Below are 15,670 nucleotides of genomic sequence, written 5' to 3'. Positions count from 1 at the left end.
TATGTTTATAAAAAATAAATCAGACATCAAAAACTGTAAGACAATGGCAACTATTCCATAGAGACGGGATTTTGCATTACATTTTTGATGTAGTCCTTCTTTTCTGTCAAACAAATAATGACGTTTCACGCATCCCTTAGCGCAGATGCACAACAAAGACAGCTCTTCCCGAAAAAGCTCTGGTGATTTAGGCTCGTCTTCTGTGGGTTAGGCAATAGAGTATGTTTGAAAATTAAATTTGCCACATTGATTTTTCTTCGTAACTGTGTTCTTAGATGTTGTAATATATGGTTTTGGAATGACATTTGTCCAGATAGCAGTGTGGTTTAATGTGGACAGGACTACTCTAGTTAATTTGAGAAGCAATCAAAGATTGAGCATGGAAGTGATGAAAGTGCCCCACAGACGTTGGCACCCATGCTAATCCCTATGAGGTACGATAGGCGCCCTGTAGGTAAATTCAAATTTGCGAGTCCTTAATAGCGAATTTTAGCGATATGCTATTATGGAATCGCAAAATTGAATGTAAGTAGGAATCACTAAAATATTAACAATTCCTTAATATTCCTTAATAACGAATCACTTAACGAGATTCGTTAATAAGGAATACCTAGCCATTCATTCCATGGGCTAGGAGGCCCATAGGAATGAATGGGAAGATATTCACTATTTCTGATTCGCTATTAAAGAATCGCAAATAGCGGGAGCTATTTCAAGGGTGCCAGGGTGTGAAAAGGACAACCTGTTGCACCCCTGAAATGTGCATGAGTGCACATGTGGCGCACATACATGCCCTAAGGTCATGAATGTTTGCCACAGGGCACTTTAAAAAAAAGCAAAAAACTGTTTTTTTAAAGGAAATCGCTAATTACCACCAACTTGAAGTTGGTGGTAATTAGCGATTCCTTAAAGCTAAAGTGCACTTTCTTATGTGTCACTTACATTGCATTTAAGGAATCGCAATTTACGATTCTGTAAATGCAAGAGCAAAATAAGGAATCGCAATTTTGCGATTCCTTATTTTGCTAGTAGGTTCAATTTCACCTACATTGCTCTCAGCCAAATACCGATCGCAAACGCTGAAATTCTGCGAATTTCAGAGTTAGCGATTGGTATTTGGCCACCTACATCTGGCCCCTAGCCTTTCTCGCACGGTTTTATGCAATGTTTTTTAAACATATAAAGTAGGATACTATCAAAAGATTTATTGTACCTCGGTACTCGAATGCTTAATTATCCTAGAAGAAAGTGCTTCTAAGGGAGTTTGTTCCCTGTCCTGACCTGTTTAAGGAGCCACGACTGCCAATTGCTCCTGAAAACAGCATCAATGTTTAACCATATAAAGAGAACATTTACAGCATAGAATTCCTTTGATATTTTAATGTCTTATTTTACACAATTATTATATGTACAGTGTTTTCTAATAGTCCATGATGCACCAATTATTGTTGAAGGTTCTTCCGTACTTGGATCCCAAGGAAATAAAACAGGCAGCCGACACGTGTTTCGTTACTGGCACATAACTTTTTCAAGGGTTAGATTTCACGTAGTCGGGGAACGTCAAGCACAAGTTAAAAATGTTTCCCCCATCAGTAACCGATAGGTTGTAGAACCTTAATTTAAAAGGTACATTTCTTCCTCGAATTAGTGAACTCACTGTACCCCCCCAACGTCAAAAGGATGGGTCTCTTTCCCAAAGGTTTCACTTATTTGTGTGGAATTTTATTTGTCCACAGCCAGAAAGTGTATAGGCAAAAGGATCATTAGGTAGACCTGAGAAGACGACGGCATAAACAGTAAGTATCTTCAATGTTAGAATTCCAATCGGTCCTAATTATGAGTGTGGCAATACAATGCTGAGAGTATATGTATCCTTCGGCAAAATGGGGCGAATTCTAATAAGCCCCTGGGCAGTTTCAGTAACAAGTCTTTAACTCGAGCAGTAGGAAATATGATAAGCCCTTAGCAAGCCGCCGCGCGACACGAGAGTCTAGGGTGTCTGGGAAAGTGTGTTCAAAGAGATATAAAGTAGGATGACCAGACGTCCTGGATTTCCTCGGACAGTCCCACTTTTCCGAGGCCTGTACTGGTGTCCTGATGCTTTCTTTAATTTCAAATACATGTCCCATATTTTGGGACAGAAGTCAAGTCAGAGTGCAAAGGATAATTAAAAGCTAACTATATTAAGTAATGTCTCAGGCAGCACAGGGGAAGTCACAACAGAAGATGTTCCCAGCACAGGGTAGACAGAGTGGGGAGGTGGGCAGGGATTTAAATAGCATTAGCTAAGACAGGACCTCTACCCTGAGACTCCCTGTCCTCCTTCCCACTCAGTCTCGCCTCTGCTGGAAGCATGCAGCTGACTTCCCCCTGCACTGTGGCATGGTTGTTCACACATGCTTATGAATAAACTCCAACTTGGCCTGGCTAGTCCTAGACACAGCACCATGAAACCAACCGGTGTACGTGCGCTCTATAAGAACCTTATAACATAACGTAACATAACACTGCCTGAAAGAATCAGCAAAATCACTTAACGTAGAGGTAGAAATAAAGTATATCTACTTAAGGACGAGCTACACACGCACGCACACACACACAAAAACACACACTCCTGCCCCTCCTCCCACACTAAAATCGGGACTGGCCAGACATTAAAGCAAGGCTAAATGCTTTAGTCCTACTTGCATGCCTGGCCTGTCCTGGCTGTTACTTCTCAAAATCAAGTCACCCTAATATAAACTGCACTGTCACCCTTATATAGAACAAGATCCAGCTTAAGAAAAACAAATGCTGATGTGCCACTGAACATAAATACATTTGTGTGCAGTTTTATGCTTCGGCAAACAGGAGACGTCACCGCAAATCATGTAGGCGTCGACACATAAATAAATATCACCTTGACTGCAAACACTTGCTTGAATTATTTCCAAAGACAAGGTCCTCCAAGGTTAAACACCTTGGGAAAACCCCATTTCATATTATTAATTAAGGTGTCAACTTGTTTTTCTTTGATCTGAAGCCCCTACTTAACCTAAAGTGTATTTACATTTGGTACAGTCTAATGTAAATCGTGAAAAGTCGCCAGGCCCCTTGCTATTTTCCTTTCCATGGTGTCATATCTTATTCTACCTTCAGTGAATCCTTGACATTAAGGTGGAGCCTGTGAACGCCCCTGAGATTTGACAAATGCTATGTTTACAGTTTTTGGACCCGTCTTGCACCATGTTACTGGTGTCATCTCTAGCTGATTCGCTCCTGTCATTTTTGAACTCTCACCCGTCGTCTCTGTAGCAGGACCCCTGTCTGTCCTTACTTATGTCACCTTTTTACCTTCACCACTGCCAACTATTCTGTGGAGTCCTCACTGTCACCCACTTCCCCTGTCAGTGAAATCCAACGCAGCACTAGATACTTCACACATCTCCATCCTGACCTAACTCAACATGTTTGTCAACTTCAAAGTCTGCCAAACTAGTTCCGGACCTAGTTTTTCTCCAGCTTAACCAATATTCGTTAGACACCTCATAGACCTCCCCCATTGTTCTAAAGTGTGGCCTGTTTTTAGTGTACCACCTTTTGCAGCTACCCCACAAGAAGGGGCACTGTAGGTCGTTATCCTCCCCTACTGCCAACATACTCCCTAACCCCGCCATTCATTTTATCGATGCCTTTGTCTGTCATCGAATTGTACTGTCTGCATGACAGAGTGTGTAGTAATTGCATAGCTCTTCACTCCCAATTTGTGTTATTTCTGTTTTTTAGTAGGTTCGTTCAATTGTACATAATGCCTTATTGGTTATATATAAGGTAACAAAAATACTTATAAGACTTTATTATAATAACTTTTCAGCATGCTGCACAGCAGCTGTGTTGCTCTACAATATAGCTTAAATACATTGGCAAAGCCAATTGCTCTGGCAGGCTAAACACTTACAAGGTCCCAAAGGCAAGACCTATTGGCTGTTCCAATGCTTGTTTTTTTTTTTTTTAAATGTAAGCAGGCGTTGCAGGTCTGAACGAGTGGCAGCCCTGGCTACAGTTCTTGGGGGTCTCAAGAGACCACCCCACTTATGAAGCAAAGCAGTGTCGCATTTTCAAGCAGCCCCGGGCAGATAGGGCTTCGGCCTTTTAATTCTCAGGGCTGCTTGTAAATTACTACACAGGGCAGCAACGCCACTTTCCAGGCAGTCACAAGGTGACGGCTTGGGAAAGGGTGAGGTTACAAACTGCTGCCTGTGAATGAATGAGGGCATGTGGCTTGACGTCACAGTCATGAGGCTCTGTGACATCAGGCCACATGCGTGCCATGAAAAGATACAGCGCATGCTTCAGCACATGTGGAGCATCTGTTTACATCATAGATAGCGCCTCATCAATTTGATCAGAGGTACACCATGACGGGAACCTGAGACTGCCACTGCTGCCAGGTAAGCGTGAATGGAGGACTCACCCCATGCCTGCCAACCTATTGTGTCTGTTTTTGTTGGTAGCGTCACTGAGGCCGGGGCTTGCGACTTTGAGGCGGCGTTGCTCAGAGTCCTGTGGTTCTGTTTGGGAACATCACTTAATGTCCCTGTGACAAATCACCAGTTTTTATTGGTTCACAAGTCTTCAAAATAAGCCCTAATGGTTCACAATTACTCAAAATCAGGCAACATGTGTTCCGCCCCCTATGTGGGTGTGAGGCCTGGGGCATTTTCAAGGCTGTAATGTTAAGAGGAACATAAGTACAAATATATCTATTATAGAAATTCTGTAATTGGTCCACCCCTATGAGTGAAAAAGTATTTCCTTTATGGGATACCCAACATGTATATTCCATATAGAGAACATATTTTGGGGGACAGTCTGATTTGGAGGAATTGTGAGCCACTAAGGCTGATTTTGAGGAATATTGAACCACTAAAGAACTGGTCCACTTATGAATAAGAAGATTGTGATTCTACCAAAACCTATAATACTATCTTGCTGCTGATTTAGCGTACATAGATTATGCGCACCAGAGAAAATTGCATGGCACAACCTGAATGCATCTCGTGAAGAATGTTAATAACCAAAACTGCATAACAAAACGTGATGTCATTCATGAGAAAACTAAGGAGACTAAAATAAATATCAAGGAAAAAGGCTAAATATGTCAAAGAATCTTCTGCGTGATTGTACAAGATGATTTGTCTTTGAACTTTGGGTAGGTGCACTCAATACTAGAGAATGTATTTAATTTTGTTACGCCCCCGTATCTGTTAAAAGGGCCCCCAAACGGAACAGTGTCAGTATTTGCTTAATACTATGCGAGGTGGCTCAGTGGGTTTCGAGCCTGCTGTTGTGATTCTGGCTGCTGAGCAAGGAACCGACAGCCTAGCGGTATTGGCTGTGTAAATTTTAAAGAGGTTTTGGAAAGCGCAGCAACCGATGTACGGCGGTGGATGTGTGACAGAATTCGACAAAACACAGTATGCAAGATTTACTTTCCACTGTGTTTTCTATTACAAGCGAGTTTCAATATACTTTGCTTAGCTTTAAAATGAGAAATGTTACTGTTACTTCTACGGTTCACTCCATGAGATTGGAACATTTCACATAATACGATTGTTCAAATAAAGCGAAAGGGAAGTCTGGCCTTCGTGGGGAAATGACTGCAGAGTGCAGTTGTGAAAGAGAAATAAAAATAATAAATTCAGGCAGATGACTAGACGGAATGGGCCGCGTAGGCTACTGTAGTGGAAAAGAGGTCGAGGGACTGAACTGCCAAGCAGGAGATCCCATTTGATTGCAGTTGCATGCATGGACCTTGACAATTGTGTTTATTGATTCATTTGAGTTTTTTATTTACCCCGTTGAATTTTACGTATTTCAACTGGGCACATACAAATCAATATTCAGTAGTTACCCTGATCACCCACAGCTGGACACAGGATAAGCAATTTAACTGGTTAAATCCCACCCCCCTCTAAGCCACATTCATTTAGTGTGAACCTCATGCATTAAAAGACTGAGCCACCCTTGGCCATTCTCAGTGGATCTGGGGCCTTCAAAGGGCTCAAGCTTTTGGAAATAATGGCTGTTTATTTCTGATAAAACTTTACTTTTTGTTCTCACCCGTTCATATCTCACTTTTGCTGGCCCTGATTACGTTTATGCATCAGCTGTAGGGACTAAGTTACCCAAGAGGGTGAGCGGTAAGGTGGGATTGTTGGTGTATTTGTCAGAGAAATAATGCTGAAGATGGAACCTATATACAGCAACTTTTAAACATTTACTCGGGGGAGGGGTGGGGGGGCAACCAAACTCCCTTAGAAAGGTCAAGCTCACTCAGTTTGCTCGCGCACACATATTATTTAATTGGTCTGACTCTTACTTCTCAACGCTTTCAAATTCCAAAGTGGAAAAATGGCGGGTTACAACAGGAGCTTCCTCCCCAATCAGATCTTCTTCATAATTGCGTCTTTCCCACAGCGCTCACCTGAAATTACTTCATATTTCACCATATTAATTCACCAATAATCCTTTGTAGGCTTCCTGAATAGACTGCTTCAACAAGCGCTATATAACAGGGTTGGATTGGGATTAAAAATCAGCCCGGGCACGCAAAAAAAAAAAAAAAAACAGCCCACATTTGCATAATCACTCCTCAAATCGCTTCTTTGGCGTAATCTTATAAAAAAAAACTTTAGGAGGGGGTAAAAAAATGCACGCGTTAGTTTACAGTGGTGAAACAAGTGAGGCCACTTCTACTCAGGCCCCCTGCCACCACTCAGTCCATGCACGCATTAATGGGCCGGCCAGCGAGACAAAGGGAGTGACACCTCTTGCTAAACGGAGGTAACAAGCGCCCATTCGCCTCTAGAAAGGCCACTCAGACACCTACTGGGCCGCTGGCTATATTCGAACAATAGAGACAGCGCCCAAATGGCCCCCCAGGCTGCTAAAAAAAGAGGCCCACTGCAGCCCTCTGACACCGGCCCCTCGGGCATTGCCCGAATGCCCGCGTTACCAATCCGGCACTGCTATATAAATACAAACCTTTGTCCTCCTCTATCCATCTGCTATCATTCAAAAGTCAATTAATTGACTAACCTATCCACCACTTAAAATGTACTTGCATGTTTCACTATACTAATTCAACTCTAATCCTCTATGAGTCCCGGAGTAGGGTGCTACTCGCCGAAAAAGCGCTTTGACGCCTCGTCAGGGGTTGTAAGCGCTATATAAATGCACTTACAATACAATACAATACATGCCCAAAGGTCTGTAAACTTGCTCAGATCGACGTTCTGCATTTTATTCAGTGGCAGTCTTACCAGGAAGGAATCTTCTACAATACGCTCCATCTCGTCAAGTGAAGCACCTTTGGTAGACAGCAAACTTTCAATAAGATGCAGGGTTGCTTTTTCTAGGCTAGGAAGATGGCGAAGCCACAAACCAATTATCGCCGATTCTGGTAAAACGATCTTCTTCCTTTGATAACAGGACAGAAAACACAGAAATGTGGAAACAGACAGCACAATATGCAGGTCGTAAGAATTACAATTATTGCATTTCCGTATTTAATCGTGGATGTAAGCATGGATGGCTGTCAGTGGGACAAATATAGGGTAGGATTGATTTAACAATTAAAATTACAGAGCGCAATATTAGCAAATTCCACTAGATGGAAGCACTGAACAAGACGAAAGAAATAGGCAAATAAAGAACCGTTGCTAGGTGGCCCCATTGTTTGTGTGTGATATTTAGGATTGCCGGTAAGTGACTAAAGACATTCGTGCAGTAATCTTTGAAACTTTTGTTGTAAAGTATGATGCAACACAACTTTAAACAATGATAATACAAGACACATTTGCGAACTGAAAATATGAAGAGCTGAGATGTTAGACACAGTGACACATGAAACCGAAACCAGAGTAGTAGGATCACCGTAAAAGGGTGCTTTAAAACATGAGATGAAGAAAACATATATGCAAGATAATATTGATAAATATAAACTAACTGCACTCATGAATTTCTAATGCACATGTTTGAAATGCTTTTGTCGAGAATGCACCAATTAAATAGAGCTTCTATAGTTTAGGAAAATATAAAAACAGATTTTGTAATAAGAGTGTGGGAAAATATGTACGTATATGAATGTCGAGAAAAATTATGGTAGGGTATTTCTAACGTAGTTTATTTTCTTGAAATGATGATTTGTAAAAGTTCTATATATTCTTTATTTTAATTGATTTAATGTCACTATTTGTGATATTGGTAAAGCTCATTTTGTTTAAACGCCTGATGTTAACTTAAAGGTCTTTTTGGAAATGATTTTTCAATATTAGGAAGGAATTCCTTCAGAAGTTTGACATTAAAAGCTCCATGTGATAGTCTTTGGATGGTGGTATGATGCCACTTCACTGGGACGAATATTTATAAAAGAAGAATCCCCGAAGGAGGAGCAATTCCATTCTAATTGTTCTTACTTGAGACCTGGATGCTGTGTTGATCAATTTTTTAACTATCCTTCACTTTCGGACTGCCTACAGTTGGTAGCTGATGGACAGAACCTTCTTTGCCGAACAATTTTCATATTTTCATTCCTTTATTTCTTGGATGTTTGCTTAAGGACTCACCCTTAATGGACTTTAATTTGGAATAATGTTCCCATCTCCTTAGAGCTTCAGTTGTTAGATAAACTATTTTTCTGCTTTTATGATGGTAGGACTCTCCAAGTCTGTGGTTGATTCTGACTATAACCACCCAAAGAAAGCCTGCTTAAATGTTTGTAATTTTTATCCAAACTGTGATACTTTTAACTGAACGTCTGAAGAAATTACTTGTGGCGATGAATGGCTGAGTCTATTATGGAGTTCTGTTGATTCTTCCATTCAAACTGTGCTGTTTTCTAATGGCTTAATGTGTTGTACGGAGAATCATCAAGCTCTGGTAGAACATCAGTTGTAACTTCTGTTGTTTAGCTTTGAGGTTGCAGAGCTTTTAGTTTGCATCATCCTAACACGACTTAACTTCTTTAGGAGGTTGGGTCTACCTGTTGATATTCTTTATTTCTATAGCATTGTCTTAAGAGTGATGTACCTAAATCTGATTTCAAATCTGTGAGTTGGCTGTCAATTAATGGTCCTCATTGCACAGTTAACGTGGAATTTGGTCACCCTAATTTCCACCCCTTCTATCGGCGGAGAAAGATTCATCAAAGGATCGTTGCCTGTGTGGTAAATGGAAGAGCTGTAAATTGTCTAATCGTAAAGGGCCCATTATGGTTATAGTAGTAAGGAGAGTAAGCGTATAACAAATATTTTTTCCACGCTTTACGTTGCAACAAATCTAGTAGCAGAGCTATGGTTCTGCCTAGTGAAGAGAGATTTTAGGGTGCCGAAATTAGTCCCTAGCTCAAGTCCAGAGAGTCCACCTTTTTTGGTTCGGCAAAGAGAAGAGTTGATGGAGTGCTGAAGGAGTATCACTGTGGATAGAGTCAACATGTAGTAACAGCAAAGGAGTGTGAGTATCAATAGGGATGCAAGTTCCTATTGCTTTTGCGTAAGATTGCAGGTTTTTAAATGGCTGTGTGTTGTTGAGCAGACTGAAGTGGTTAAAGTCCACATGGTTAAAGTCCATGTATGAGTGTGGCATTTTTGTACAAAGCTAAAGTTGTAAACGGGTCCATCATGGCCTAAGATCTTGAGATGTTTACCTAAAGGTTGTCTCAGTGTATAAGACACTGAGAAAGGTGTCTGCTGGTTTGTGGTGTTGGTACTGAGACATCATCAAAAACACCTTGGTGAGGGTTCTCTTTGTGTGTTAGTGGTAAATGATTGGTATGGTTGATCTCAAGTGAACATGGACTAACTATATTAATTAAGGATGACATCCCGCTGGTTGAGGTTTCATTTGAAGTTAATCAGTATAGAAAGTTTATTTACCTTGTGAGATTGAAAATCCTTTAGTTGCTAAGACAGGTTTATTTGTTGCTTGCTTTGTATTGTCATTTTTCTTTAAAAAAACATGAAGGAGAAATTGTGAAGGAGGGTGAGCTGCTGCGAGGAGACAAATTTACGTCACAGTGTGCCACGCTGTGATTGATCGGTTAGTGCAAAGCCATTCTGGGACTGGTTGACTACGTCATAAGAGTTGCACTGTTATTGGTTGAGGCTACCAAACAGTGTGAATTGTGGGAGAATAACATTTCCTGGATTTACAGAAACCGTTTGTGAATACAGAATTGAATAAAAATGACATTTTTAAAATCATTGTGGAAATTAGTAAAGAAAGATGAGACTGTGTTTGCTAAAATGAAGGTAGAGGTACCACCTGATAGTACGCCAAGAACCACCATCAAGATGGACAAAGGATTACATCTATGTCTGTGGCTCGAGTTTTGTCACACACTGAGAAAGATGAACATTTACAGTTTCCTCGTTATAGGACATTCGATTCGAGGATAGCAAATTTAAGTAGAAGAGTATACGAAATGAGAGATCCTGATAGACCCACAGTTCTAGAGGCTTTAAATACCTGGGAGCATATTGCTCAATAGAAAGGTAAGGAGAAATACCAAGGGAGGTATAATAGAACAATGGATTATAATGCAGAATCTAGATGGGATACTCAAAAGAAAATGGGATGAGGAGATATAATACAAGGAACACCATTGTATCCGGTTTTAGAGGTTGAGGAAGGAGTTGGGGGCAAGAGTAAAGCGAAAAAGAAGCACTTAGAGACAGACAAAACTGAAATAGGGAACGAGGGTGAAGAGAGTGATTTAGGTGATGAACTTTTGAATGATTTATTATTAAATCACCCACCACCTTAAAATGAGGCAACAAGTAGAGACCTGATGCAAATGAGTACACCTGAGGGACCTAATGCTCCCTTGATGCCCTAAGTGCCAAAGGAACCAATGCTTATTTCTCCTGTGAGCAGGAGGATAGAAATGTCAGCTCCTATAAACTAGATTGATTCAAATGCTCCAGATGCTTTGACTGTTGTGCCTCGTTACATGTCTGGCTTACAGGTACATACGATTCACAATTTGACAGTATTAAATTCAGTACATGGGAGTTCTTCAGATTTGAAAGTAAAATCACAAATTCACAAAGCCATGGATCCGATGCGGACTAATAATGCTGCTGTTGTGAATGTTGCCCCTAATCAGATACAAGCTGATCTGACATAAAGAATGATGCCTAAGTTGCCACCATTGTATTGTTAAATCAATAAGGTGCACCCCCTAATCTAGGGGATGTCCCTTAGGGCACTGCTTTGGAGCCAAGAAAGGCTTCTTGTTTGTCACTGAACTTTATGAATGAAGTTCAAAACCATAGAATTTGATATGTGATTTAATTTCTGTTGTTTAAATCTTCAAATCATAGCTGAATCCATGAATCAATTAACATTCGTCGTAAGTTCAAAAACGTTCCCAATGCATCTATGTGCCCTTCTTCAGGGGTTTATCTGTAGATACAACCAAAACAAACTTGCGCTATAACTCTTTCACAGTCTATCAATTACCATGCTGAAGGTGTTTTTCAAGTGCAAGACAATAAAAGAAAAGAAAATGTGTGTGGTGCCAACCGGCAAACCAATGTACTCAAAGAACAGTGCGATGTTTGTACAAATAAACATATCTATAACGTATGTGTGAAAGATCACCAAATGTGGTAAGATATTACGTGAGCCGAATCATGAGCTGACAGTTTTGATACAAATGAGGCTTCTAAGTGATCGGTGATCATGCCAAGCTAAATCATTCCGGTGAGAAAGAAAAGCTCAAACCAACACTGCTTACTGGTAAATTAGAATAACTTCTAGCCCTGGAAGAACGATGTTCCCCGGTCCACAGTATGCTCATGAAGAGTTCTCGTGAGAAAAGGCAAGGTATCACGCTTAATGAATACCCGTGGGTAACAGAATAAAGATTACACATCAACTTGTTGTGAGGTGTGAACTTACATAGGGGTGCTCACGGCGGCTGATTGCTAATAACTCTCTAAATATCTCGTAGTTCGGCAATACGGTGCATGGAGTATATCCAAAAAACGCGAAAAATTTCACGGTGGGCGATTTGAAGAGAGACGATAGTCAGAGTGTTATACAATTCCTCACAAGTAAAATGACGACGGACTAAACAGTCACGTGATCGTGTATTTCGGAACGGGCATCTTAGAATGGATCATGAGCGAGCATAAACCTGGAAGTATAGGACAACAAGCAAATAATGTGTGCTCGGTGTGTATGGAAGGTAATACATATCAAAAGCGTTGTATAAAACCGTGTCAATAGAATAAAGAGTGACAACAAACTTTGACCTCGTCGTGAATGGGACGACGACGGACATAAAGGTCACGTGATCATGTAAACCGTGGCGGCCATATTGGAGAGGAAGATAAAAGAGAAGAAACACAGGCAGAAGGGTCATAAACAATAAATTGTAACTATGTAAGTGTAAAAAGGTGCCTTATAACACATGGTGTATATATGTGTTCGAACAAGTGTATAATTACATACTCAAGCAATAAAAATCAAAATAGTCATGAATTGATATCTCTAACACATTATTAGATGTATGTATATCCAAGATATTTACAAGTAACACAGGAATTCCATCCTGTCGTTCAGCCCATCAGGGTGCATGGTGTCCAAATATCGGATCCAGAAATTCTCTCTTTGCAAGAGTCTGTTGTTTGGGTCTGTACCTTCTTTGTTTTCAACAGTTTCCAAAACCAAGAATTTCAGTTGAGAGATGTTGTGTTTATAATTGGTAAAATGTGTTGCCCACGCTGATTTAATGTTCTTCAAACAAATATTACTCTTGTGTTCCAAGATGCAAACTCGTATTTTGCGTGAAGTTTTCCCTACGTAACAAAGCCCGCAGGGGCACTTAATCAGATAAATGACATTTGTAGAATTGCAAGTGGTATTAACATGCAATTTAATAGGTGTACCTTTCATCGGGTGACTCATCGTGGCCCCTCGTATGACATTATTGCAATGAATGCAATTCAAGCATGGTTGTAAGCCTTTGTAGGTTAGTTTCGATTGAACCTGTTCAGGTCTTGTTAACATATCTTTGAGATTGGGGCCTCTAGTGTAGGCTTTGACTGTTGTGCCTCGTTACATGTCTGGCTTACAGGTAAATACCATTCACAATTTGACAGTATTACATTCAGTACATGGGAGTTCTTCAGATTTTAAAGTAAAATCACAAATTCACAAAGCCATGGTTCCGATGCGGACTAATAACGCTGCTGTTGTGAATGTTGTCCCTAATCAGATACAAGTTGATCTGACATAAAGAATGATGCCTAAGTTGCCACCTTTGTATTGTTCCAAGGTGAGTGAGCCTTCTGAAATTAATTATCACGTTTCTGATATGACTGTGCCAATGGGTGTTTCAGTTCCAGATACATCTGTCCTAAATGTGCAACTTGGAACATGTACAAATTTTAGCAATGTAAGCTTAAATTGAAATACCACAGGAGACCAATCGGGGTTTACTGCTAAAAAATGTAATAATGACTTAAAGGATACATTACTCCAACTAATCATAATTCACCAGTAGTTCCAGTTTCAGCTATGGATTCAGTTCCCTCTCAGCCTTCAGTTTCTAGTTCAGCCCACACTTCACATATGGTTGTAGGTCCAAGTTTAGTTCAAAATTCAGTTCAGAGAAATAAACAGTTCATGGACGTGAGCCGATTAAAAGTTGAATTTTAAGAAATGATTCAAGGGACACTTAGCCTTACAAGATTAAAGACTTATGAAGAAGAGGAACTATTGCTTCTCTGTAAAAAGATTACACAGCAAGCAAATGTGACCTGCGAAAGATTGGTAGAATGGACTTAGACATATGGTATAGATATTCGAATTTCAAAGATTTTGCAGAAATCTTACAGGATGGACTTTACTGACAAAGACATTGAGAACATGAGAACCCCAGGAAGGAAATTGCAGATAAAAGATCTAATGGCATTAATTAGAAAATGGGAAGAAACAGAATAATGGTATTAATTAGAAAATGGGAAGAAAGAGAAAAATGGGAAGGCAGATGGTTGAAAAAGAACGAAATACAGCTAGTTCAAGTGCAGTCACCACCTGACGTTTTTGGTGGCAGTGTAGAGGATGTACAAATTCTCCCTATACGAGTAGTACCCGTAGAAGGTTTTGTTCATGTACCATGGAATAGACAAAATATTTTGTCATTTACGAATGATTTTCCTAAATTGAAAGAAAAAACAGTAGAATTGTATAGACAAGTTGAACAATTTGTGAAAATATCAAAGGTTTTGTGAATTGATTTGAATACTTTATTTGAAATTAGGGTCCCAGCAGATTTATGGTCTGAATGTAAAATTACTGTGGATTGGCCAGAGGGAGTACCAGAAAGGGATTCTAGAACAGGTGCACCGTTTCCAGAGATAACGGGGAAATATCAAAAGGTGAAAAACCACCAGAAGTTTAAAAATTTCCCTAAAGCAATTGTTTGGATGCAGATTGACAGACAACCCAAGTGCTGAAAGAATCAGCGCATGCCTTTTGTGAGAGAGTGGTGTAGGTTTTCAAACAGGAAACAGAGTCAGATGGGTGAAGGCAGGGCAGGTCCTCCGGGCTCTGGATGGCTGCTTGACACACCAGGATTTCATTGTGGGCAGGACGAAGTTGGGACAGGCCGGTAGGGTGAGGGCCAAATCAGTTGGTGTCCTCTTCTTCCTTCTTCAGCACGGCTCTTCGGTTCTTCTTCTCGTATCTCAAAGGGCAAAGTTCGAGGTTGACCCTAAATACTCAATTTAAAGGTGTTACCGGGGTGTGCAGGTCAGGACCAATAGGTCCCTTCCTTGGGGTGAGTACACCACCTATTATGCCAGCCTCCAGTGGGAGAGGGGCATGATCCTCTCTCTAATTGGCTGGACCCCCTCATCTTCAAGATGGAGGTGACTCAGATGTGTGCTTCATCTCGCCTCTCCCACCTGTGGGGTGGGGTTGGCAAAGGTGGGCACACCTCTCTCCCTAACTTGGTTTACCTGCCGATTCTCCCGCCCAAAGTGGGGGTCTGAACTGGTGGGAGCCAGTTGCTGGAGTAAGTAATAGGTAGGGTCAGCTAACAAAGGTGCAAGCACAACCTGGGGGAGGAGGTATGACACCTCTGCCCAGGATGGGCTTTATTTCTGGTGGTGGCAAAGGCGGGTAGCCATTAAGGAAACACCAGGGCTGGTCATTTTTCAGGGGGCATCTCTAAGATGCCCTCTGAGTGCATTTCACATTAAATCCCACACTGGCATTAGTGTGGCTTTAATGTGCTGAGAAGTTTGCTGCCAAACTTCCTAGTTTTCACTAAAGCCATTATGGAGCTGTAGAGTTCGTAATGACCAACTCCCAGACTATTTACTCTTTATAGCCTTACTGCACTTACAAACTATTTCACACAGTTTCAATTTGGTGTTCAGGTAATCTACAGAGTTTGACTGCAAGCATATCAGTGTAGCTCAATAGTACCCCTGAGTTCCGTACTGTGGGTAACACCTGGTCTCCCACTGCCCCTCTGAGGCCACCGCTCTCCTGTGTTCCTCAATGCTGAGTCCAGACTTGACGCTATGTTGCCAACCTGTTCTCAGTTGCCAAATGAACTTGATTTTGCGACCCCTGATGTTCCCTTGGAGAGCCTGCACGGCCCTCTGGC

General features: G+C 41.0%; 1 protein-coding gene across 2 annotated transcripts in view; it reads right to left on the bottom strand.

Annotated features, from left to right (window-relative positions):
- The window catches only part of FANCC (FA complementation group C), a 1,254,769-nt gene that overhangs the window by 692,203 nt on the left and 546,896 nt on the right, over positions 1 to 15,670 (bottom strand). For both annotated transcript variants that reach the window (XM_078675695.1, XM_078675696.1), the window contains one exon: positions 7,305 to 7,461. In XM_078675695.1, coding sequence (XP_078531821.1) covers positions 7,305 to 7,461 — 157 coding nt within the window. The remainder of the gene's footprint in view (positions 1 to 7,304; positions 7,462 to 15,670) is intronic.

The sequence above is a fragment of the Lissotriton helveticus genome, chromosome 2_1, assembly GCF_964261635.1.
Source record: "Lissotriton helveticus chromosome 2_1, aLisHel1.1, whole genome shotgun sequence".
NCBI classification, from domain to species: domain Eukaryota; kingdom Metazoa; phylum Chordata; class Amphibia; order Caudata; family Salamandridae; genus Lissotriton; species Lissotriton helveticus.
The sequence above is the reverse complement of the archived record's forward strand: the minus strand, read 5'-3'. Positions and strand labels throughout refer to the sequence as shown.